We start from the raw sequence: 25,412 nt of genomic DNA on the forward strand, positions 1-25,412 counted from the left end.
ATTGGTAGAGGCGCTAGTTTAGGAAGCGCCAATTTTACCACATACAACATGGTTCGTCGTATGATTTGACTTGTTTGTCTGAATAGACATAGTGGAGCCTGGTCTCTGCATCACTGCCTGCGGCTTGAATTCAAAGTTGGTCTTATATAACACGTGAGACTGCTGCTGTACTCTTTTATGTATAACCCACTGCTGCTGTTATGATAGAGCAGCAAACTCTGTGCTTGCTATTTTTTGCACCTGGAACGAGACAAATAAGCAGTGTATCTATAAAAATATACTTTCTTTATTGAAGCAGAGTTAAAAGTGCAACTTGTATCTTAGTCAGGTGGCTACAGTGAAAAAAAAGCAAGCAATATGATAGTTACAGAGCTACAACACTGTGTTTAAACAAGTTGTTTAAATTATAGTACAAAACTGTACAGTCTTACAGTATTTACACAAACTATATTTAGCAATGCTAAATTTGTCCATCCTTCTTCTCTATTTAAATATACAGTAAATACTAGGGGTAACAGCAATTTTAGTCATGCTACATGTTTTTCTTCCCTCCACTGGTCTTTAGAACATGGCGTCAAAATGGAAAACTAACATAAGTGGAAAGACAAAGGACACTGAACAAGACTAATCAGCAAATAGCAGTCAACCTCGAGCCTCTCAGGATGCATACCATAACAAATGATGGTTACAATGTCAGAGCTGTCAATCTCAGATAGTTTTTCTCAAGATAGTTAAAAAACCTTGGACAAGATTAAATTATTTTAGCTCAAGAATATAGACCTGAAAAATCATGTTCTTTACTCTTTGATTTTTTTCTCTATTTGAGTAATTGTATCTGCAGACACGTATCCACTTATCTCAACAGGCTTAATCCTATGCAATAGAATACCATACAACATGGCTGCTCTGTTGTTAGTTAAGTTTTTATCTTTGAGATTGGTAATTCATTTTCAATCTTTCGAAACATTACAAAATATCTAAGCTTAAAGTTCCACTTAGTAGGTCTTCTGCTTATTGCATCAGCAGCAGCTGCCTTATGATGGGTTTATCTTTTGAGGCAGAAAAAAACCCCAAATTGTTAGACCTGATAAGTTTCCATACATTTCTTCATCAGTATGTCGTCAGTATGCATCTTAACATCAACTAAACAAAGGCTGAACCCAAGAAAATTCATCTCTAAACTTGCAAGGATTAATTGTGAGCAGATGCAAGGACAGCTGAATCATTTTTGTGTTATATGTCTGTAGCTGGGACAACTGTATATAGTTTGTGTGGGCATTGATTTACAAAAAATGAATATCCTCCAACATGTTAATACCAACGTGTGTAAATCTTGGCAAGATTCGGGCCAATTTTAGAGGTCATTCTGCAAGTTGAATCACCTCTCAATGGATGTTGTCCAGACAAACATCTCAGCAATACTGGCACAGAGCTAGGCATGCAGTTCTAAGGATAGAGGGTGGGGTTGATTGATGTATTGGCGCAGTTTTGATTTATGTGTCAATGTGTGTGTGACTGCATAACCCTCCCATCACATATTGATATCATAGTCCCCAATCATCCTCCGACTGTTGGATGCCAGGAAGATGTCATTATCTTGAGGACAGTCATGATGGCAGGAGCAGGTCTTGATGAACATCATCTTCTTCATGAAGACATCTCCTTCTGGACAGCGGAACTCCACCTCGGCTGTGATTGTGGTTTGAGGAGTGCAGCAGCGATTGTCTGTGCAGACACCACAAAACTTTGGTTTGTACAGCCTGGTGCTGGAGCAGCCTGACAGCTGTAAGCGCATCCCTCGCCGGGCCTTTGGTGTCCGGACACATTTCTTCCCCTTCTATAGGACACAGATGACCATTGTTATTTTTCAACATCATCACATAGTCACTGTACTTTGTCATATACTGACAATATAATACAGAAACTGCTGTTCCAAACATATCATTAATCTGCTGGTCAATCCATACCTCTGCTCTTAGTTTTTGGTAAATTCTAAACGAAACGTCAATATAAATGATTAATAATGTAAAACTGTCCTCAGAAGCACCATGTCCAGCCTCATCCCACTCACATCTCAGGTGTGACATGAGGACAGCAGAATCCCATCAATGGTTTCTTTTCAGACTGAAAACTCACCTGTTCACACTGCACCTTACTCCTTGAATTTAAAATATTAATATTATAATTTAATAAATAAATAAAATCTAAAATGACCACTTGAAGCTGGTTTTACCTGTTTGATGAATGTTTATGTCTTTTGATTCTTGCCCTTTTTTGATAATATCTTCATGGTTGAATGCACTTATTTTAAGTCGCTTTGGACAAAAGTGTCAGCTAAATGAATGTAATAAATAATAATAATGAGTACTTATTTACAGTAAATTAAGAACTGTTGACAGGTGGTTGGGATTTTAAATTGGCCATAGTACTGAAACATCAGTGCAAGTGATCAGGGGGATTTTTGAGTTCTTTTACTATCAACACCCTATCAGAACATGCATTAAAATATGAATAAAATTACTTCCAAACACTAGTGAATGAAACCCCTCCCTCTAAATCATCTTTTAGCTAAAAGTAAACTTACTGACCTTGATTTCTTTCTCCTGTTGGCTGTTACAGGGTCGGATCATGCATATCCTGGTCTGCCTCTCCAACTGGCAGCGTTGGTTGTCGTTGGTGATACGGGATGAGACTGCCATGCCGCAGGTGGCCGAGCACTCGCTCCACTCTGTAGTCTGGACTATGCAGTTATCTTTGGGACTCTCTTGTAGTGGCCCATAGTGAGACACCTGTCTAAAGACTGAGACAGGATTTGAAGAGGGCAAGTGGTGAATCTGAGAGGCTCCTGAACAAGAGGAAGGAGGGTAAAGGAAAAGGTGTAAAGAGATACAAGAGTTAGCAGTATGAGAGAATGAACGAACTTTATGTTGTTGTCTCAAAATTAAATACAAAGTTTAGACTATAGAGAAAATGGCATTACAGACATTTAAATCAGCTGTGTGGTGGCTGGTGAGGTGATTGCAGGGAGATATATGATAGTTTGTTTCTGTACAAGTGAAAAAACTTTCAAGAATTGAAGAGGCGTTTAGCTTTTGACCCTCCATTAGTGAGTGAGAGCCTATTGTACTTTTGAACAACAATATAAATCAGTATTGCACATTATGCACATTAGTTTAGGGCCACATACAGCAACAGGTTGGTTGCTTGCTCAGTCACTTTGGTTCAGACTGAAATATCTCAACAACTTTTGGCTGGACTGCATGAAATTTGTTGGAGACGGTGTCCAGAAAAACATCCAAATGATTTTTCCCCTGGCCCCATCAGCAGGTTGACATTTGTGGTCCAGAGTGAAATGTCTCGACAATTGTTGAATTAATCACCATGTAATTTCATGCAGACGTATATTTATTATCTGTCTGGGCTGACATCACTGGTCACTTCATCCAAGCCATCAACCTGTCTTTTAGATCTTTCTATCAAGGCTATTTAAGGATGTATTACCTTTAATCAGCAGTTCCATATTAGATCAGATCAATTCATCTCTATTAACAGGCTACGTACCAAAGGCCTTTAAGTGGGCAGTAGTTAAACCTCAGCTTTAAAAGACAACTGTAGACCGTGATATCTTAGCTAACTATAGACCCATATATTTATCTCTAAAATCCTTGAAAAATCTGTTGCTAACCAGTTATGTGACTATTTACGAAGAAATAGTTTGCTTAAAGACTTCTTGTCAGGATTTAGAAAACCTCATGTACAGAAACATCACTGCTGAAGGTTAACAACGACCTACTCATGTCCTCAGACAGTGGACATGGTTCTATTCTCATCCTGTTAGATCTTATTGCTCCATTTGACACCATTGATCACAAAATTCTATTACAGAGACTAGAACACATTATTGTGATTAAAGGAACAGCACTGGTTTAAATCTTACTTATCAGATAGATTTCAGTTTTGTTAACCTTGGAGTTATCTTTGACCAGGACTGGACCTTTGACTGAAAAAACAAGTCTCTAGCAGCCTTCTTTCTCCTGCGCAATATCAAGAACATTAGAAAACATCCTAAAAAGGATGCTGAAAAGATAGTTCATGCATTTGTTACTTCTAGACTGGACTACTGTTATCCATTACAGTTAGGATGTCCCAATAAGTCTGTGAAAAGCCTCCAGTTAATCCAAAACGCTGCAGCACGAGTTCTGACATATTTATCCAGTGGTAGCATCTCTGCATTGACACTTGTAAAATTCAGAATAGAATTCAAAATCCTGCTCCTCACCTACAAAGCCCTTAATAGTCAGGCTCCATCTTATCTTACAGCGCTCATATTATCCCAATAGATCACTTGGCTCTGTAAACTCAGGACTACTTGTGGTTCCCAGAAGTCGAATGGGAGGCAGAGCCTTCAGCCACCAGGCTCCTCTCCTCTGGAACCAGGGAGGCAAAAACCCTCTCTACATTTAAGGTTTGACTTAAAACCTTCCTCTTTGATAAAGCTTATAGTTAGAGCTGCTCAGGTGTTTACTGAACCATCTCTTACTTAGCTGCTATAGGCCTAGACTGCTGGGTAACTCCCATCATACATATACATCCCTCTCTCTCTCTCTCTCTCTCTATCTGCCCCCATGTATTTATATTAAATGTCACTAACTCTGTGATTTATCCCTCTCCTAGTGTAATCTTTGACTCCAGAGCTGCAGGATCCAAATCAGTTATTATATTATACCAATGTCATTGCATCTATAAGTGTTAGTACTATTGTTGTTATTATAAGAATTATTCTGATAGTTGTCTCTTTCTCTTCTCTCCCTCTCTTTTTGTCCACCCCTCCTCTCTCCCCATCTCTCTCCTCTCACCAACCTGCAGCAGATGTTTCTGGTTCTGTTAGAGATTTCTTCCTGTTAAAAGGGATTTTTTTCTCTCCACAGTCACCAAGTGCCACTCATTGTGGGAACTGTTGTGTTTCTCTATAATATTGTGAGGTCTCGACCTCACTATGTAAAGTGCCTTGAGACGATGTATGTTTTAATTTTGCGCTATACAAATATAATTGAATTGAATTGAAATTGAATATTAAAAAACATTTGCTTTTCACACCAGCCTACTTTTGCAAGACTCTAAGCAGTATGTGACACTGACCGGCAATCACTGACTGGTAGTGGTGGTCCTGAGGCGTCTGCTCACACACCCACTCCTCACAGCATTTCCCAGGGATCTGGATACGACGTGGATACGGGCAGTCGGGGGAGGGTAGACGGATTTCACTGGCACACATTGGCACACAGCCAATCTCTCCATTCATACACACACAGTGGTGCTTACAGCTGGGCTGGAAGGACTCCCCACTGCGGTAGATCACCCCCCCAAGGTCGCATGTGTGACCCTCCTGAGCTGGAGACAGGGAGAAAATATGAGGCGCTGTCACTGTTTTGTTGGCCAAACCCAGAATGGGGGTTAACAGTCTCTATTGCAGTCATCGTGGGGCGTTAACTGGCAGTGTTGCCAGAGTGTCATAGAGGTGGAGAAGCAGTCTGTTACCCAGACAGAGGCTGTGTTTAGTGTAAGGGGCAATTCTCCTTCATGCATGCACTGCAACTCTAAACTTTTCTATAGATTTCCCAGAGGAGCTGTATGTGTGAACGCAAATGTCATAACAGATGAATTGGATTTTAAACCATTTTCCTCCTGTCAGCTCCCAAGCACAAAGTCTGTGTGATGTCCGATTAATGTGCGAACGGGCGTGGTGATGACATTCCTATAATCTCTTCAGCACGCTCTACCCAAGCACCATCCTGCACCTTAACCAAACAGAATATTTACAGTAGGTGTGAAAGTGTGTGTGCTGCATGCTGGAAAGAGCAACTGCAGAATTTATACTCACTGGCCACTTTATTAGGTACACCTGTTCAATTGCTTGTTAACACAAATAGCTAATCAGCCAATCACATGGCTGCAATTCAATGCATTTAGGCATGTAGAGGTGGACAAGACAACTTGCTGAAGTTCAAACCGAGAATCAGAATGGGGAAAAAGGGGATTTAAGTGAATTTGAACGTGGTATGGTTGTTGGTGCCAGACGGGCTGGTCTGAGTATTTCAGAAACTGTTGATCTACTGGGATTTTCACGCACAACCATCTCTAGGGTAGACAGAGAATGGTCCGAAAAAGAGAAAATATCCAGTGAGCTGAAGTTGTGTGGACGAGAATGCCTTGTTGATGTAAGAGGTCAGAGGAGAATGGGCAGACTGGCTCGAGATGATAGAAAGGCAACAGTAACTCAAATAACCACTCGTTACAACCAAGGAATGCAGAATACCATCTCTGAACGCACAACACGTCGAACCTTGAAGAAGATGGGCTACAGCAGCAGAAGACCACACCGGGTGCCACTCCTGTCAGCTAAGAACAGGAAACTGAGACTGCAGTTCGCACAGGCTCACCAAAATTGGACAATAGAAGATTGGAAAAACGTTGCCTGGTCTGACGAGTCTCAATTTCAGCTGCAACATTCGGATGGCAGGGTCAGAATTTGGCGTTAACAACATGAAAGCATGGATCCATCCTGCCTTCTATCAACGGTTCAGGCTGCTGGTGGTGGTGTAATGGTGTGGGGGATATTTTCTTGGCACACTTTGGGCCCCTTAGTACAAATTGAGCATCGTTTAAATGCCATAGCCTACCTGAGTATTGTTGCTGACCATGTCCATCCCTTTATGACCATAGTGTACCCATCTTCTACTTCCAACGGCTACTTCCAGCAGGATAATGCACCATGTCACAAAGCTCTTATCATCTCAAACTGGTTTCTTGAACATGACAATGAGTTCACTGTACTCCAATGGCCTCCACATTTACCAGATCTCAATCCAATAGAGAACCTTTGGGATGTGGTGGAACGGGAGATTCGCATCATAGATGTGCAGCCAACAAATCTGCAGCAACTGCGTGATGCTATCATGTCAATATGGATCAAAATCTCTGAGGAATGTTTCTAAGTTGTTGAAAGTATGCCACAAAGAATTAAGGCAGTTCTGAAGGCAAAAGTGGGTCCAACCTTTTACTAGCAAGGTGTACCTAATAAAGTGGCCGGTGAGTATGAAAATGGCTACAGTGAGAAAAATATTCTGCAGTTATAACTTTTTCTTTGAGTGATCATTTTACATGTATATTCCACAACAGTTTTTAACTACATTCCCAAGTCCTCATATTCTCTATACATGGTCCAGCCATAATAATTTTGAAATAGTCTTGTTAAAAATGAAATACATTCAGCTTTTAGCTATGGCGTACCAGAGGAGGCAAATGTAATTTAAATTGTTAAATGTGATCTAGCAGAGATTAATTGCAAACAATAATCACATATGTTATTTACATTGTTGGGCATTGAGATAAATACAAAATATGTTAATGATTTTGTATGTAACTTTTTATTTCTGTATTGTCTTTAAAACCTAAATAATGTCCTGGGTCAATTTGACCCAAACAGTAGCAAAGGGTCCAAAAAGTGAACTTAACACAAGGGTTAAATAACATCCATCATCCAAACAATTCACTTTGTACATAAAATATTCTAAAGAAAAGTAGGACTTTTTATCTAAATTATTATATAAATGTCATTGTTAGTATCACCATCAGTCAGTTCTTGAATGGTATATGTTCCACTTGTGTGGGGGGAAATAAAAATGTTATAAGGTGGTGTGTTTTAGGAAGAATGCTTTACCCAGGCAGATGCCAGTGACAGTGTCACTCAGCAGAGCGTAGTCACAGTAGAGCTCCTTATGATGGTCGCAGGGCTCCATCAGGGAGCAGGGCTCCCCCAGCTGCTTGGCACAAACCTTACAGCAGCCACAGCCATCCAGGACCAGGCTGGTCCCCAACGGGCAGAGGTGGGAGTCTGTGGGGCAAGCACAGGACTGGGAGCAGTCCTGGGCCACTGTCTGCAACAAACACACAAACCATTGATTAAGATCACACAAATTTCATTTTTTTCTCGACTCAATTGAATGAATCAGCCTTAACATCTGAGGACACCTATATAATATTATCAATGTGCAGTGATTCTGAGAAACAGAGGCAGAACAATTGTGAAATGATGCTGTTTCAGGATCTCTTAGACGTGACAATACGAGTGCAGCACATAAGGACATGCTGATGGAGGGAACTGTAGCAGTTCCATTCTCAAAATCTGCCCAAACTTTGTGCATAAAAAATAGAATTAACCTAAAGACAGTTCTAAATGTGGTTGTCCTGAACAGAAAGAGAGAACACAAACCGTGATGTCCCAGCAATTGATTTCATTAATTCCGTAGCAATATGAAAAGGAATAAGAATAGGAACCAAAATAATTAGTTTATATGCTTCTATGACAAATTTATATGGATAATTGAAAGTCACCAACAATAAAACAAACAAAAGAGAATGTTCAATCATACTCATCTGTGAATTATATACTATCTTTCATCCATCCATTATCTATATCGCTTTATTATTTTAAGGGTTGCTGGGTATTGGGCGAGATTGAAGCATATTTTTTAGAAGTCTTGTTTATTTAGAGTAATTTTCCTAAAATGAAAACAAAGGTGCTGGATGCATTCACCCTTATTTAGATGATGGTCTGAATGACATGAGTTAAGTATGATGATGATCCCATCCAAAAACTTGCTTTGTGAAAATAAAAATACAGGACTCAGACATGATTATAGAATAAAACTACACATTAAACTACATAGTAACAAAAACTAACAATTATACTGTAACCCACTTGGATCCTGAGTCTTAGTTCCTCAAATGGGACCAAGTGAAGACATGTAATAAACAGTAATCAGGGTTAACTCATATTGGCCACACTGTACACCTGAGAGAATACGGTTGGATTTTAATGTAATGTAATGCAATTTCAGTTCTGTCTGAACCAATGCTGCTTTTCAGACAACTCAAGACTTTCCAACCTCCTATTAGAAAATTCCACACATAGCCACAGTCCCCACTGGTGAACATCAGGAGGAACGGTTGTCTGACCTCACACAACAATGGCGGTACCCATGTAGGACACTTGTAGTGTAGGCATGTAGTAAGTAAAGTGATATTAAAATTACACATACTGTTACAATATGTGTTTTACCTCTTGAGCTTTGCTACAGATCCTCAAAATAGGTTTTACTCTATAAGAACAAACCTGAAGAGCTACAGATATACACCTGTATTCTAGCTAAATAATTAAGAGATAGAAGAGTTTGCTGAGGCCATGTTACAATATAAAACGTATGAAGACTTCAATAAATTTGCCAACAACATCATGAGTAATGCAGTAATGAAGTTTTGTGGAGTGAGGCTGTTATTGTTTTGGACCAGTTTGATGAGTGCACCCAATGCCACAAGATGGCGACACCAGACTGTGATCACATGGGCCAGCACACACTTTCCATGTTTTGTTTCCCTCCCACTGTAAAGCATCAGCCCAGCAAACAGGAGCAGGTATGGAAGAGGAAAACATGACAGCAACAGAAAAGTAGTTTTGTAAATCTGAGTGTGGTTGTGGTAAACCCAACAGGAGCTCCCTACTTTTCTACCCACATACAACATTCTTTAACTTTATCATCTGAGGAGTAAGAATCACTCTAAGATACATATTTACTTGCAAATTTCCAAAGTCTTGATATGAGTCCATGCTCAAGTTAACTTTTCTTTTGACAGAGAGAATGAAAACTTACCAATGAGATGATAAGAAGAAGAATCGAGAATATGGGTGAAGTTTCCACAGACATATTGCACTGCAAGCTGCAGTCCACTCAGTAGTACTGGTTCCTGTGGCCAGGAGGCTCACTCTTGTTTTTCTCTCTGCAGCAAACTGTTGAAGCCTGGGAGGAGAAATGGGCTTAAATACCAGCCCAGTGGGTGTAGCCGCAGAAACAAGAGCCATGCTGCTCCGCTCTGAGAGGTGAAAATATTCCAAATCAAATGGCCTTCTCACAGAGGCAGCCTCCCCTGTTACATTCTTAGTTCGTACAGTTGTGAGTGGACAAAATGCCAACAGACGGGGGGGCGTTTACTGTGAGGTGACTGACAGCACTAACCCTGGTCATTTTGAGTCTTAATTTGCATTCCAATTTGCAGTGTGTGTCAGTTGCAGGGTGGCTCTGACAGTTACTGTAACATATGAGTGGTCAAAGCTGTAAGCCGCACCTCACCAGTGGAGAGTCTGAGTTTGAATTTCAGGAATGTTGTTCATGAAATCTGAGAAACGATTTCAGGCAGCAGCAGTTATGATTATGGAAAAAGAGGGTGATGTGAGCCAAACACTGACAGACTGCAGAACAGCAGAGGCAGTCTGTCAGTGGAAGCTCAGAGGCAGGCACACACAAACACACACACACACACACACACACACACACACACACATACACACACAAACACAAAACAGGGCTGTTCTTAAATACCAGAAAAAACACTGTGACACTCACAGTACAATTCGCTTCATAAAGCTGTAATTATGGCAGGGCTACCGTTCAGGAAGCAGCAGTTCAGGAACCAGAACAACAGCACTTGGCCCCTGTTCGAAACATTTGTCCTTCAGCTTGTGCAGATACAAGGGATCTACAAAAGACAACAGCTCCAGTCCACACAGAACAATTATTCATTGAACTGTTTTAGTCCGTGCTCATTCTGAGGTCTGGTCAATTTACATTTGAATCAAAGCAATAATCTTTCTTTTGCAATTGTTAAGACAATGCTCTAATTTGCCTTTTGACCACTGGATGGGGCCAATTTTCCTATTAGATATTTTTCTTTGATGGTAGAGGTGATAGTAGTGATGCTGCTAATCTTTGGTATCAAAATAGTAGTACTGGAAAAAGGAAAAATGGAAGAAAGAGAAGTGGTTATGTGGGAAGTTGATTCATATTTTGTTGTGTGTGTGTGTGTGTGTGTGTGTGCGGTGTGTGTGTGTGAGGGGGGGGGGGGTTACTGTGTAAACCCTGGTGTAAACACTTGCAGTGTGTTATAGGGTATTTAAAAGCAATGAAAAAAGATTTTACTTTCATTATCAATGATGATTCATATGATTAATTCTAAATTAATTGGCAAATCATTTATGTTTGTTATATTACAATTATGTTGCTGTTAAGGTAAAAGCAAAATCAACATTTGAAAATCAAGTTATTCATACGTGTAAATAACAAGTTTATACAGTTAAAAATGATGTGAGGAAATGCTCCTTAGGGGCTTCTTGTCTCTACTGGGGAAATAATTTACATTTAGTTTTATGATAACAAATTGTAGTATGTTATGATTTTTTTACACTATCAATGTGTTTCTAAGAGGCCTTACTCTATTAAGGCCTCTTAGAATCCATGACCTTCTGTCTTAAGAATTGTGTCTTCAGATTTGGGGAACATAAAGTCTGGAGGCTGGTACATTTCTGGGTGGTTTGTGCAAGGTTGAAAGAGCTGCACCTACAGTGCTGGAATAATGATGTTATTAACACAAAGTTATTGTAAAAAAACTTTTACCAAGTCTTCATTGTATACTTATGGTGTTCCCCTGGACAAACCTCTTGACTAAGCCTTTCAGAAATGTGTTAATTCCATTTTGGCTGATTTAGTGCTATTTAATTATGTTCCAGATCCCACTCTGTGTTTTTGAAGAATCACAAACACTTTCACCCTTCATTACTGAAGAAAGCTATTGATGACAGTGAAATAGAATCCATCACTCTTTACCCCTGATGTTAACACAGATAATAACTGTCTTGAGTGTCTCACTGCCATGGACTGAAATCACTGCTGGTGGTTACATTGTGTTAATGTCTGGTAATGAACCTCAATAATCTCAGTTTAACATGCTCCTTAATTTTAATGATGCCACTTCCTGTTTATCACTTCCTTGTATTCTTACCATTGGTGCATTTGGTTGTCGTGTGTGAAAAGTTTAAATGTCCAGCTTTATTGTCATTATGCACATTTTTGAATTGTATAAACAGGGCAATAAGTGCTTTGAATAAAAAACAACATGAAATTAAAAAAGAAATTAACTTGTGTTTTCAACAAAAATCTGAATACAAAATTGTTTAAATTCAATACTTTTACGATGTGTTCTTGCGACTTTATACCCCAATCCAAATATATCAGTGAATGTTTTCATAAAAATAAGGAAGGAGCTGTTGGATGTGGCTAAGTATGAAAACAGTGAGTCAGGGCATTGGCAATCTGCTGCCATTCTGCAGGAACCGCAATATCAAATGTTACTTGTTTCCATTCTCTTGCCAGAAACTTTACATAAGCCATTACATAAAACCTCACCACTCACTACAGGCTAATAGTGACTGTGCCAAGACAGGTGACATGATGCGTCAGGCTGCACAGCACCACTCACATGTGCTTTGACCTGTGTTGTAAATCTCCATCAGTTGTTGTTTCTCCTCCTCCTCTACCTTCCACCACACACACACACACACACACACACACACTGAGTGTTGCCCTGAATTTGTGGTCGGTGACTATTTAGTGGTCAACAATTCTTTCAGCTTCTTTGTATCTACTTTCAGTTGAAGGCAGCTTGACTATACACTTAGACAATATATTTTATCTCTTCCTCTTTTCCCCCTTGAGTTTTATTGTTTATTTTGTTTCAAGATGATATGTATGAAACCTAAGTGCTTGTTTAAACCCTGTAGTTTTTGTAAATGGTAAGTGGACTGTATTTATATTGCACATTTCTAGTCATATAGACCACTCAAAGCGCTTAACAGGAAAGTCACATTCACCCATTCACACACATTCGTACAGCGCTGCTATTTACCGAGCATTTTTCTGTCACATTCATACACTGTAGGTTAGGGTTAAGTGTCTTGCCCAAGGACACAACGGCATGTGCACTGGCAGAAGCTGGGATTCTAGAAAAAACTTTAGAGTTCAATATCAAACTTCATTCCTTTACTCACCTAGTTCTGTCTCTAGAAAGCAACGATGATGGCAACTATGTTTGCTCCTATTACTGTCACTATGGTCCTACCAAAGTTAGCATGCTAATCACCTAGCCCCGGCTCATTTCATCATTTTCGGATAGAGAGTCCCTTTAGAGTTCAGTCTGCCCTGAAGAAGTAGGTCAGAACAGATTATATCCCTAGTCTTGAAATGCTATCTGAATCTCTTGGTGAGCGACCATCACCTCAACCCGCTCCCACATGAAACCAGGTTCAGCAGCACAGAAAGAAACTTTAAGACTAAACTATCAGTATCACTGAGCATTAATTTCATTCTTGACCATTGGAATCAGTATATATGGAGCAAAACAAAAAGGTCCACTTACCAGCTTAAAGAATTTTCAATGGGAATTACCCATCATTACATGCTCATGTCAATGAGCGGAAGGATAGATGGAGGTGTGGCGACACTCTGGGTCAATGAGTTCAATTAATTAATGATGGTAAATTGACTACACCGCTATAACGCTTTTCTCGTCTTATCGACCACTTAAAGTGCTTTAATATCCTGTCGATCAACACAATGACACTTTGACATTAAAACTGAAGGGGCTGGGGTCAAACCAATGACTTTATGATTCTTGAAACTCTTGAGCCCCCTTCTTCTCTGACTCAGATCAGAACAGACTCTGCTAACTCAATGGGACCACCAGAAGATAAGAGATAACATAAGATAAGTACTTCATTGATCCCAAGCTGGTAAATTCCAGTGTTACAGCAGGAGGTATCAGTTACACAACACATCTTACAAATATACAAAATATAAGAAATACAAATGTAGAAATACAAGAATCACACAAATAGAAAAGAATACGGAATATAAATATAGCATTAAGCAACCCTGTGGTGCTCCTTTACATTGCTGGACTGTCAGAACATTTTGCCAGTCATTAATTCAAGAAGTCAGCCCTTTTGGCAAACCATACTAGTCCTCAAAAACCCCTTTAAAATCCACCATGTGTTGTTTGGCAGTTTATCACTTCATCGCATTCTGTAACTGGAGAGTAAATCTCTCTCCAGGGTGCAGCCAAGCAGAAAAACACCCTGCTTTGGCTGTGGAGTAATGTAGTACTTTGTTGTATAACTTTTGTTTGGTAATTAGCAATTCTTCGACCATGGTCTCTAAAATGCTCATGTGAACTGGAAGTGAAAACAAGCCACCTGACTCTACAGCTTGTTAGTCACAGCAGGCTATGTAGAGTTAATTACATCCTGTGTTACGGTACAACAGCTGAAGTGAGTCAAGGTGTTTGACCGGAATCGGAGTGCAGCTTGGTGCTTTTGGCTGCAGCTGGAGCTGAATGACTCAGTCCGGCTAAAGCACTGAAACTCTGCCTAAAAGACTGAACACACAGTGTTGTTGATTTTAGTTTAGCCTTCTTTTACAGGAACTTGAGGTAGTTGTCCTGTTTTTCAAATATATGGTATATTGTCAGCTTTACTGCTGCTGACTCGAGTTGAGTAAATTATGTAGTTGCAGTAGACTGCTCCCTATCAAAGACGTAGACATCATTTCATTATTGAGGGGGACAGAACGTTCATGAGTAAGACAATTTTTATTTCATGATTTGTTGAAAGATACTCTCTTATTTGAATGTGCCTCTCCTTAGCATCTAAGGAACCAACCAAACAACCAAAAACAAATCTTGACTCGGGAAAAGGTTATTTTGTTCAGAGTACAGCGCCCAGGGACCAACTCCAGTTCTTTAAAATGATCAAAATCATAAATAAAATCATAAGAAATTAAAAGAATCGAGCCGCTGAGCTCTGGTTGAGTTGACTTGGTTGACTTGTGTCTATTAGCGAATTAAAGGCAGAACTAAGACTGTTGTTGGCAACATCCACACGAATGTTTTGAAATCACCCACTATAATGATTTTATATGTGCTAAGCACCAACTCAGATGAAAAGTCTAAAAATTCAGAGTAAGGGCCTGGTGGTCGATACACAACGACTAGAATAACAGTTTTTTGACATTTCGAGCTTGGGTGTAAATGCTAAGAGTTAGGCTTTCAAATGATTTAAAACAATGTTTAGGTCGAGGGTTGAGCAATAAGTCTGATTGGAAAATTGCTACTACCCCTCCTCCTTGGCCTGTGGTCCAAGGGATATGAGTATTATTATAAGAAGGAGGTGTTGATTCATTTAAACTAACATATTCTTCTGACTGTAGCCAGGTTTCAGTCATATAGAATAAATCAATGTGATGATCAGTTATTAGATCATTCACTAACAAATATTTAGATGGGAGTGACCTAATATTTCATAATCCACATTTTATTGTTCTATCTTTAGGTCCATTGATAGGATTTGTGTTGATCTTTATAAGGTTTGTATGAATCTCACCTCTTTATTTACTTTTGGTTTAGATAGTTGAAGTGGTCGGGGGGTAAAAACAGTTTATATAATAATCATTTTACCATATCCACGTTAATCCTTAGCCAGCAGTTTTAGATAGGATTCAACGTCGCCTGCTCTGGCCCCAGGGATACAAACTGTGGTGGTTGGTTTCGCTAACTTCACGTTCCTGAAAATAGAGTCGCCAATGATCAGAGTTGTTTCCTCAGCGGGTGGGTCGAGAGGGCAGAATTTATTAGAAACGTGAAGTGGTTGGTGGTGAACCGTGGGCTTCAGTTTAGGACTTTGCTTCTTATTGCGGACAGTCACCCAGCCGCCCTGTCCTCCTGGCTGCTCGGGGGACCTGAAGAGTCTACACTGGAGCTGGTTACACTGGCTAGCGGGGACTGGCTAACAGTATCAGCTAATGATCTACTCTCCATGGTGCAGAACTGCGTTTCTAAAAAACTGAGCCTCACCTCCATCCTGGCAAACAAACTACACTTATTACAAGTATTATTATCACTAAAGGAGGTAGAGGAGTAACTAAACATGGAGCACACAGAGCAAGAGACAGCAGTAGAGGGAGAAGCCATTGTTAGCTGGTAAAGCTTACTAGATAAGCTTCGATGTGGAGCGCAGATAAGAATGTGTAGAGCTGTCTCAAAAGGACCAGACCAGTGTTAGTGTCTCAGTTAATAAAATGCTTTAATTCAGACAGTTCCTGCCTTTGATACTTATCTTGGATATTTGTGCAAAGAGATTGAACATACTACCTATCAGACAATCAAAATGTTTCAGTTCCAAGCTGCAGTGTTCAAAAACGCAGACACTCTTAGTTTTTTTCTGACATGCATCAGCAGACTCTGAAATTCCCATGAACTGTTAACTCCCTCGCTGCTCTCATATCCCAGACAATGTGTGAGGGCCAACGGGCTTATCATCCACTTCCTGAACCTCCTGGTGAACAGCGAGACAGAGACCAGGTCACGATCTTTCCATCGCTCCTTTGTCTCAGATGACTTGTATTTCCTTTGCCATGACTTCACCCGTTAATGCGCTGACTAATGTTATTTGAGCCAGATTAGCCCATGACCCAGGAGGGTGGATTGCTGGGCTGAAGTGTTATTGGGTCAGAATAACTGACTACATTGGGTAACTTTCCTCCTGAAATATTAGAAAATGAAGGCAGGTCCATGACTGTGGGTTTCCTTAATGCCTGTTTACCTCAGAGGAAAGCCAATTATATTTGTAACTCACACTTAAGCAAGGATCAAGAGTGGTTTATTACCAACTGACCCTTAAAACAATTTAAAACCTTAACACAGTCAAAGGATTTTCCTCAGAGTATCACTGAAATTATGTTTTTATGACCAAGAAGAGCAGTATTGTGCACAGACATTCTCACTTGAAAAATGTAGGCAGTTGTATGGTGACTTTAATATGAGACCACACGCATAATATAAACCAGCACAGGGTCAGGAACTGAGAGCGTAAAAACAGAGACTCAGAGGCAAAAGGTAATGTTGTGGTTTATAAACCTGTATCCACGAGCGTATCCAAGTTTCGATTGATCACATGCAGACCTCAGGGTCATAGTGATGTCTCAGTTTGCTTGCTCAGGTGTTTATCTGCTCTGCTCCACCTTGCTGTCAAAATTCTCCTCACTCTCTATATATTTTTCAAACCAGAAATACTGGTATATCAAACTGTTGTAATATCATGTACTAAATTACAGAAAATGATCGCTCGAAATCACACGATAATATACGATGCATTCAAAATACCAAATTAAAAGTACTACTGAGTATGTCTTATAGCACGAGAAGAGTGAGCTAGCCCTAACATTAATTGTGTCTTGGCATTTTAAGAAATCCTACGATGTCTGATATTGCAACGTTTTAAGGGTAATAGACATTTCAACAATCTTCTATTGACCTCGATTCTTTAGATTTTGTCTGCAATCAAGAATACATAAGAACCTGAACCCATTTCTCCTTAATGGAAAATTATTGGTGATATGAAACAGAACAACTGAACCAAATGGAACACATTTTGGATTATAATTTTTTTATATTATGCCCTATTGTCAAACATGTGCCACATTGGGTGTTTATGGTAAATTTGTGGTGTTACATATATGTTACATTGGGTGTTTATGGTAATTATTTTCCTCATTTGAAAATAAATCATCTTAACAGTTTTTTGCTTAAGGACACAGTTAACAACAGATTCTTTCAGATTCGTTTTTTTATCTGCGTCATTTGCCTCACTTCTTCAAGTTGAAATATTCGCGTCCGGGAGCTCGTGCGCAGTAATGGAGGAGACGTGTTTCCCGAGCGCTCCGTGTCATCATCTTCATGTTACCTTTAAAACACTACAGGATGTTGCTTAAAATCTGTTTGAATGTCTCGGACGCAGCTCAGTGTCAAAATGCCAAAGTAAGAAGAAAGTCAGAAGGCGAGTGCGTCTGCTGCTAGCAATGAAGCAATATTACCAGCTATTGTTAACCAAGGAGTTGAGATTGCCAACTTTAAGAAGGCTTTGGAATGCCGCCTCGAGTCAAGACATCTGCTCCTCCTCGTCGCCAGTCGATGGTTCGATCGACGCGTTCTTCGTCGGTGGTCCGGTCGACGTCTGCTCCTCCTCGTCGCCAGTCGATGGACCGATCGACGCGTTCTTCGTCGGTGGTCCGGTCGACGTTGGCTCCTCCTCGTCGCCAGTCGATGGACCGATCGACGCGTTCTTCGTCGGTGGTCCGGTCGACATCAGGGCCTCCTCCTCGCTCGTCGGAGGACCGATCGACATGTTCTTCGTCGGTGGTCCGGTCGACGTCTGCCCCTCCTCGTCTCCAGCCGAAGCACCGATTGACGCGTTCCTCGTCGGTGGTCCGGCTGACATCTGCTCCTCCTCGTCTTCAGTCCATGGACCGATCGAGACGTTCTCCGTCGGTGGTCCGGCCGACGTCTGATCCTCGTCCCCAGTCGATGGACCGATCGACGCGTTCTCCGTCGGTGGTCCGGCCGACGCCTGCTCCTCGTCCCCAGTCGTTGGACCGATCGACGCGTTCTTCGTCAGTGGTCCAGTCGACGTCTGTTCCTCCTCGTCGCCCGTCGGAGGACCGATCGACACGTTCCCGGTCGGTGGTCCAGTCGACGTCTGCCCCTCCTCGTCTCCAGTCGAAGGACCGATCGACGCGTTCTTCGTCGGTGGTCCGGTCGACATCTGCCCCTCCTCATCTCCAGTCGAAGGACCGGTCGACGCGTTCTTCGTCGGTGGTCCGGTTGACGTATGCCCCTCCTCGTCCCCAGTCGATGGACCGATCGACACGTTCTCCACCGGGGTTCCGGCCGACGCCTGCTCCTCGTCCCCAGTCGATGGACCGATCGACACGTTCTCCGTCGGTGGTCCGGCCGACGCCTGCTCCTCGTCCCCAGTCGATGGGCCGATCGAAACGTTCTCCGTCGGTGGTCCGGCCGACGCCTGCTCCTCGTCCCCAGTCGATGGACCGATCGACACGTTCTCCGTCGGTGGTCCGGCCGACGCCTGTTCCTCGTCCCCAGTCGATTGACCGATCGACACGTTCTTCGTCGGTGGTCCGGTCGACGCCTGCTCCTCCTCGTCGCCCGTCGGAGGACCGATCGACACGTTCTTCGTCGGTGGTCCGGTCGACGTCTGCCCCTCCTCGTCTCCAGTCGAAGGACCGGTCGACGCGTTCTTCGTCGGTGGTCCGGTCGACGTATGCCCCTCCTCGTCTCCAGCCGAAGGACCGATCGACGCGCTCCTCGTCGGTGGTCCGGCTGACGTCTGCTCCTCCTCGTCTTCAGTCGAAGGACGATCGACACGTTCTCCGTCGGTGGTCCGACAGACGTCTGTTCCTCGTCCCCAGTCGATGGAACGATTGACACGTTCTCCGTTGGTGGTCCGGCCGACGCCTGTTCCTCGTCCCCAGTCGATGGACCGATCGTCACGTTCTCCGTCGGTGGTCCGGCCGACGCCTGCTCCTCGTCCCCAGTCGATGGACCGATCGACACGTTCTCCGTCGGTGGTCCGGCTGACGCCTGCTCCTCGTCCCCAGTCGATGGGCCTATCGAAACGTTCTCCGTCGGTGGTCCGGCCGACGCCTGTTCCTCGTCCCCAGTCGATGGACCGATCGACGCGTTCTTCGTCGGTGGTCCGGTCGACGTCTGCCCCTCCTCGTCTCCAGTCCAAGGACCGATCGACGCGTTCTTCGTCGGTGGTCCGGTCGACGTCTGCCCCTCCTCGTCTCCAGTCCAAGGACCGATCGACGCGTTCTTCGTCGGTGGTCCGGTCGACGTCTGCCCCTCCTCGTCCCCAGTCGATGGACCGATCGACACGTTCTCCGTCGGTGGTCCGGCGGACGCCTGCTCCTCGTCCCCAGTCGATGGACAGATCGACACGTTCTCCGTCGGTGGTCCGGCCGACGCCTGCTCCTCGTCCCCAGTCGATGGACCGATCGACACATTCTCCGTCGGTGGTCCGGCCGATGCCTGCTCCTCGTCCCCAGTCGTTGGACCGATCGACGCGTTCTTCGTCAGTGGTCCGGTCGACGTCTGTTCCTCCTCGTCGCCCATCGGAGGACCAATCGACAAGTTCCCCGTCGGTGGTCCGTTCGAGGCCTGCTCCTCGTCGCCAGTTGATGGACCGATCGACGCACTGCTCGCTGGTTGTCCGACAGAGCTCTGCTCTACATCGCCGGTTGGTGGGCCGATGGATGCGTTCCTTGTCGGTGGTCCGACCGTCACCTGCTCCACGTCTCCAGACTGTGGGCCGATCGGCGTGTCCCTCGTCAGCGGTCCGACCAAGGCCTGCTCCACGTCGCCAGTCGGAGGGCCGTTGGACGCGTCGCTCGTCGGTGGTCCGACCAACGCCTGCTCCACGTCGCCAGTCGGAGGCCCGATCGACGCGTCGCTCGTCGGTGTTCCAGCCGAACTCTGCTCCTTCTCACCAGTCGGCGGGCCGACCGACGTGTCCCTCGTCGGTGGTCCCCCGGAACTGTCGTGCCTGCCTGCAAGGCCACCGGGCCTTCCCCCAGAACTGCTACGCCTGCATGGCTGGCCTCTGGGCCGTCCCCCAGAGCTCCTACGCCTGCTGAAATCCCCCAGCAAAACCCCTGTCCAGTTCCCCAGTGACGTTTTTTTCGGTCTGTCCTGGCCCCCTTCCAACCACCCTGCTCTGTGTAGATTTGTTTTGGACCGTCTGGAATTCGGTCCTTGAGAGGGGGGTTCTGTCATGATCTTGTGTTTTCATTTCCTGTTTTATTTTGAATTAGTTCCTTGTGTTGTTTCACTTCCTGTCCTGTGTCTAGTTTCTGGTGTCTTGTTTTTCCTGTGTCTCCTGCCCCTGTGATTGTCTACACCTGTTCCTAATGTGTCTCACCTGTGTTCTAATTGCCCTGCCCTCCTTGTATGTATTTAGTCTCTGTGCTTCCCTTTGTCTGTGTTGGGTCGTCTGTTTTTTCTTGTTGTCTGGCCCGGTCTGTTCCTGCCTTTTCCTGCCTGTTGGTTTCCTGGTCGTTTTCCCCCTGGCTCCAGTATTTGGATTATCTGTGTTTTTTGCTACATTTTGTGGACACCTTTAGTTGTATGTTGGTTTTCTTTTATTATTAAATATCTTTTTTTTTATCACCTTTGTATTTGGGTCCCGCTTCCTGCTCACCCCATGACACCTCCCACAGAATCATAACCAGTGCTTGAAATGGGAAAAAAAAAATGCAGAAGAAAAATGTGTACATTTCAAAGTTAAATCGATCAATCTGGTGAACTTTGACATAAATTTAGGAGGCTAGATCTATAACAACTTTTTTACTGTACCAGTAAACAATTGTGTGCTGTAGTAAAGAATTTAATCATAAACAACTGAGGTATGAATGATGATCACCACCATTAATGTAGATCTAGCATAAGTTCAGTCAGGAAGACTATTCAATGCATACTTCCTTTCATAGAATGTTTCTCATTCATCTTGCCTGTCCTCTTCATCATGCATGCTCACACGTATTTTCGTCCATATCATTTCCCTGAGCGTCAGAAAGCGATCAGCTGTTAACCAGCCGGTCATATTCACCCAATAGAATCATGACACACCTGCCTCGTGAGCCTATTGTATTGTTGCTGTTTATTTAAATATGTCTCCTCTCAGTTCATAGTTTTCTCATGCTGCTGTCAGATGCACCCTCCTCCTCCCCTTCTCCGCCTGCTCTTCAAAGACTCATCCCACTCATCAGTCTCAGCAAGTCTTCAAACCACCATCACCATCAGTGTCTGGACTGGGGGGGGGGTCCTATATGGCTAAGGCTTTCGGCAGGCGCCCTCGACTACATAATCTCCCCATTGACTCCAGGTGCCAAAGACTTTTATCAAGCCTCATCATCGCATAAAATTGTTAAAAATTTTAATAAATAATCATTTTTCATTCTCTTGTTTCTCCTGATTGAAATATCCTTACAACCTATATATGTGTTGTAGCTTCTTGGAAAACATTATTATTTGCAAAAAAGTCTGTATTATAATATGTGTTCTTCAAAGAAATGATGTGAGTTTTCTGTCTGTCAGTATTATCTCGAGAACCGTTCATCTTGGCATGTTTGTTGTTAAGGGTTCTTTGAGTGAATTTTTTGAGTTTCGACACGTTATGTACAGTATTGATACATTTTGAATAAACAGCTGATCATCGCTGTGGAGCAGCAGCAACTGGGACTCATCAACACGCTGTCAATCACGACAACAGCGCGTTCACAACACGCATTCACACCATCGCGTTCATGCAATGGCAACAACAGCTGATTCGCCGGTAAGGGATCTACTTTATTGAAATTTGAATAAACAGGTGAGAAGCTGTTTCTGCAGCAGTGTGGCTTCCTACGCCTCCCCCTCTGTTATTCGAGCATGTGTATGTGAGCGCATGTACAATGTGAGGGAGCAGTGATGGCTTTGTGACAGAGAGAGAAAGAGAACTGCTTTGCTAAACCAATGGTGCAATGGTGCTCCATGTGTTTATGAGAAGTCTTTACATGTTTTCGGTTTGTTGTGGTAATGAAGATTATATTTGGGCCATAGTGAATCGACAATCGAATATGATGAGAGTTTAAACCAATACCGGCATCTTGCAGGAAAACCTGGTAGGCAAGAAAAAAAAAAGGCGAGTGCCATCCGACCTCTGCAGCTCATCCAGAATGCTCCAACACTACACCGCTCATCTGCACCGTGCACTGGCTTCAGGTAGTGGCTCGCCAGAACATGGTCAAAAACTACACCCCAGCCAATCGTCTTTGCTCTGCTACTGCCAAATGGCTTGGTACTCCCTCACTGTGAGGGGTGGGCAGCCACCCCTCACAGTAAGTCTAGTTGAATCCATGCTTGATGGGTCAGAGGCAGGATTCCCGGTGGGCCGGTTCACTTTCACTTCACTTTTGGGCCAGTCGAAAAAGAAAAACTTGACAATTGTCCCGTTAGTTCACTTGTCTTAAAGTTCTCAGCGTACCATCTGAGGGAGTTCCCCCCTCCTCCCAGATAGAGTTGGTTGGGTCCATATAGCTTCTCAGGTACCGACAGCTTCACCGTCTCGACGAGCGTCAGCGAGGACGGACTGTAGTAAGAGACCGGGAGGGGCTGAAGAGGCCAGGTTCAAGAGAAAAAGGGCCATTGGAGGAGGGCACTGCCAAATGTGCCAAACTCACAGAATTGTTTTGGACAGGACAGACCCAAGTGGCAACTGGTAAAGAGACATATAGGCCTAATGATTAGCAGTGTAATTATTAGGCTAACATTTTAGGCTTAAATATTAGCCTATTTGTATCGCCCATAGTGAATCACAGAATTTGCTAATATTATGCAAATATTGATGAAAAAAACAACAACCTCAAGCTTGATCTGTATATACAGTAAAATTACCTCTTCATGATTGTTTTTGTAGCCTCTGAGCAACAGATAAGCCAGTCCCCTGCTGAAAATGAGGAAGAGGAGCCAGAGGCCATGACTGCAGAAGGGACAGGTAGAGAGGATAACAGAGCAAACAATAGAAATTAAAGTTATTTCATGTAAGATCAGATAACACACACATAGAGCAGGAGAGGTGATAGATACAATATGATATCCAGATATTCAGAATGGTGTTAACATTAGGCTATAGATTTAGAGTTACGCTAGACAGAATTCATTGTGGCGCATAAATGCATTACAGTAAAAATGATTGAATAAATAATAGGTTCAAGTTGTTTAATCAAGAGTTCCTATCTGCGGTCATGACATAACAGTGTCTATGCCCTCCTGCGTTGTTAATGCCATGCAATTCAGGGGAGTCAGATGCTGAGAGAGGAGATAAAGAGACAGTATCCAGTGAGACAACAGCAGCCAAGCAGAAGATCCCAGAGGTACAGACAGATGCTGGTGTACACAAGGAGACCGATCATTTTGATTATTTTGCTCATCCTCAACCACAGGATTCAGACATGTTTTCCATTACCATCCTCAGCAACCCACAAAACATCGTCTGCTTGCTAAAGTTTTTCACAGCAAGCATGTCACCAACCGCAAGTGGCTGACATACAGTGAAAAAACACAATCACTGTATTGTTCTGTGTTTGGCATTTACACCTGCAGCAAGTGATAGTCCTTTCATAAAGGGAGGTATGAAAACATGGAAACATGTTCATCAGCGGAGAGAGGAGCATGAGAAAAGTAAGATCCACAGAGATAGGGCTGATGCTTACTTTCTGTTGGCTAAAAGGGCAGATGTAAAAAGCCTTCTGGCTGGCAAACATGTCTCTACATCATGAGCAGGTGAAAAAGAAGCGTCAGGTGATGGAACGCATCATAGATGTAATTAAAGTCATAGGCAAATGTGGACTTAGTTACAGAGGGGGTCAAGCAGAGGCTGCTTGACCCCCTTTTGAGCCGGTATGATCTGTGCCTTCAACAGCACATTAGCAGTTGAATTGAGCAAAGCAAGAAGCTTCATGACACTGGTGCAAAAGGTAGAGGTTCTCTTGTGACTATACTTTCAAAGGACATTGTTGGTAAGGTGGATGTTCTCAGCCAGGTGATGAAGGACAAGATAACAGATGAGATTAGAGAGGCAGGAATGTTGTCAGTTCAAATTGATACAACCCAAGACGTCACATCAAAGGACCAGTGTGCTATCATTGTCAGATATGTCACAAATGCCATTCATGAGCGGTTGGTCGCTGTGTAGGACTGTGAAAAATCCACGGGCAAGTATTTCACAGAGCTTCTGAAACACACATTAGACATACTCAGCATTGACATTGGCACGTGTGGGTAACTCCACTGATGTTGCAGCAAATATGCAGGGACAGTACAAAGGGTTCTCTGCATTTCTCTCTGCCTTGAGACAATGTATGTTGTGATTTGGCGCTATTCAAATAAAATTGAATTGAATTGAATTTAATACATTTGTTAGAACATATTATAAATAAAATCTACACGGTAGTAAGAGCTGAACTGTTGCTTCGTGTATTCAATTATCACCACAACATAGAAAAAATGGGCCGGTCTTGGGCCTGAAACTCCCGAGCTGAAAAATGGCCCCACTCCGGCCCTGGTCAGAGGTTGTTCTGGCGGCCAAAGGGAGGCCTACACAATATTAGGCAGGTGGTCATAATATTATGCTTGATAGGTAAAGACAAGAGACTGGGAAACAGGAAGTGCAGAGACACAAGCAACGTGACTAAAACAGGAAATAACAAACTTGAGATAAACAAACACAGCGGATAACAAAGGTAACTTGACTTACATCTAGACACAAGAAAAGAAACTACAGAATAATCTTAAAGCAAACTCAAAGATACAAAAAAGTCCACAACCAAAATACTTTACAGTTCAAGTGTTGGTGGGGGCAGAATCATGACAGCATGTCCATGAATCTATTATCCCAGTGCATGCTGGGAGGGTTCCCAACACACTTACCTCTTGCAACTACAATCACAGGATTAGCACTCCAATCATATTATGCTGTTCACGATTTTAACTCTGTATTACAGGAGCACACTGTTTTTCAAGATAACAGTAAGGACCCAACAGACACCTGCGTTCAGAGAACCAAATCAGCCAGATGA

General features: G+C 42.9%; 1 protein-coding gene across 2 annotated transcripts; it reads right to left on the reverse strand.

The window, feature by feature from the left end:
• Positions 1-266: 266 nt before the first annotated feature.
• ccn2b (cellular communication network factor 2b) lies at positions 267-9,933 on the reverse strand. 2 transcript variants are annotated; one of them, XM_035635322.2, is made up of 5 exons: positions 9,711-9,933; positions 7,721-7,937; positions 5,140-5,391; positions 2,589-2,800; positions 267-1,837 (listed from the first exon to the last, which is right to left on the reverse strand). In XM_035635322.2, exons 1-5 carry the CDS (start codon positions 9,762-9,764, stop codon positions 1,532-1,534), a joined length of 1,041 nt encoding a protein of 346 aa, XP_035491215.1. In that variant the 5' UTR covers positions 9,765-9,933; the 3' UTR covers positions 267-1,531. The 2 variants fall into 2 exon arrangements, with proteins under 2 accessions (XP_035491215.1, XP_035491214.1); XM_035635321.2 differs by having other exon boundaries at positions 2,589-2,845; positions 9,711-9,922.
• Positions 9,934-25,412: the final 15,479 nt, after the last annotated feature.

Source organism: Scophthalmus maximus, chromosome 5, assembly GCF_022379125.1.
Source record: "Scophthalmus maximus strain ysfricsl-2021 chromosome 5, ASM2237912v1, whole genome shotgun sequence".
Lineage (NCBI taxonomy): Eukaryota > Metazoa > Chordata > Actinopteri > Pleuronectiformes > Scophthalmidae > Scophthalmus > Scophthalmus maximus.

Bases quoted from the DNA above. Each gene is read 5' to 3' on its own strand.
- ccn2b (XM_035635321.2), bottom strand. From the start codon at position 9,764: ATGTCTGTGGAAACTTCACCCATATTCTCGATTCTTCTTCTTATCATC. The intron at 5,392-7,720 runs GTAAAGCATTCT...CCCTGTCTCCAG, and splicing joins TGTCACTGGCATCTGCCTGG to CTCAGGAGGGTCACACATGC. The intron at 1,838-2,588 runs GTCAGTAAGTTT...TGTGTCCTATAG, and splicing joins AACAGGAGAAAGAAATCAAG to AAGGGGAAGAAATGTGTCCG.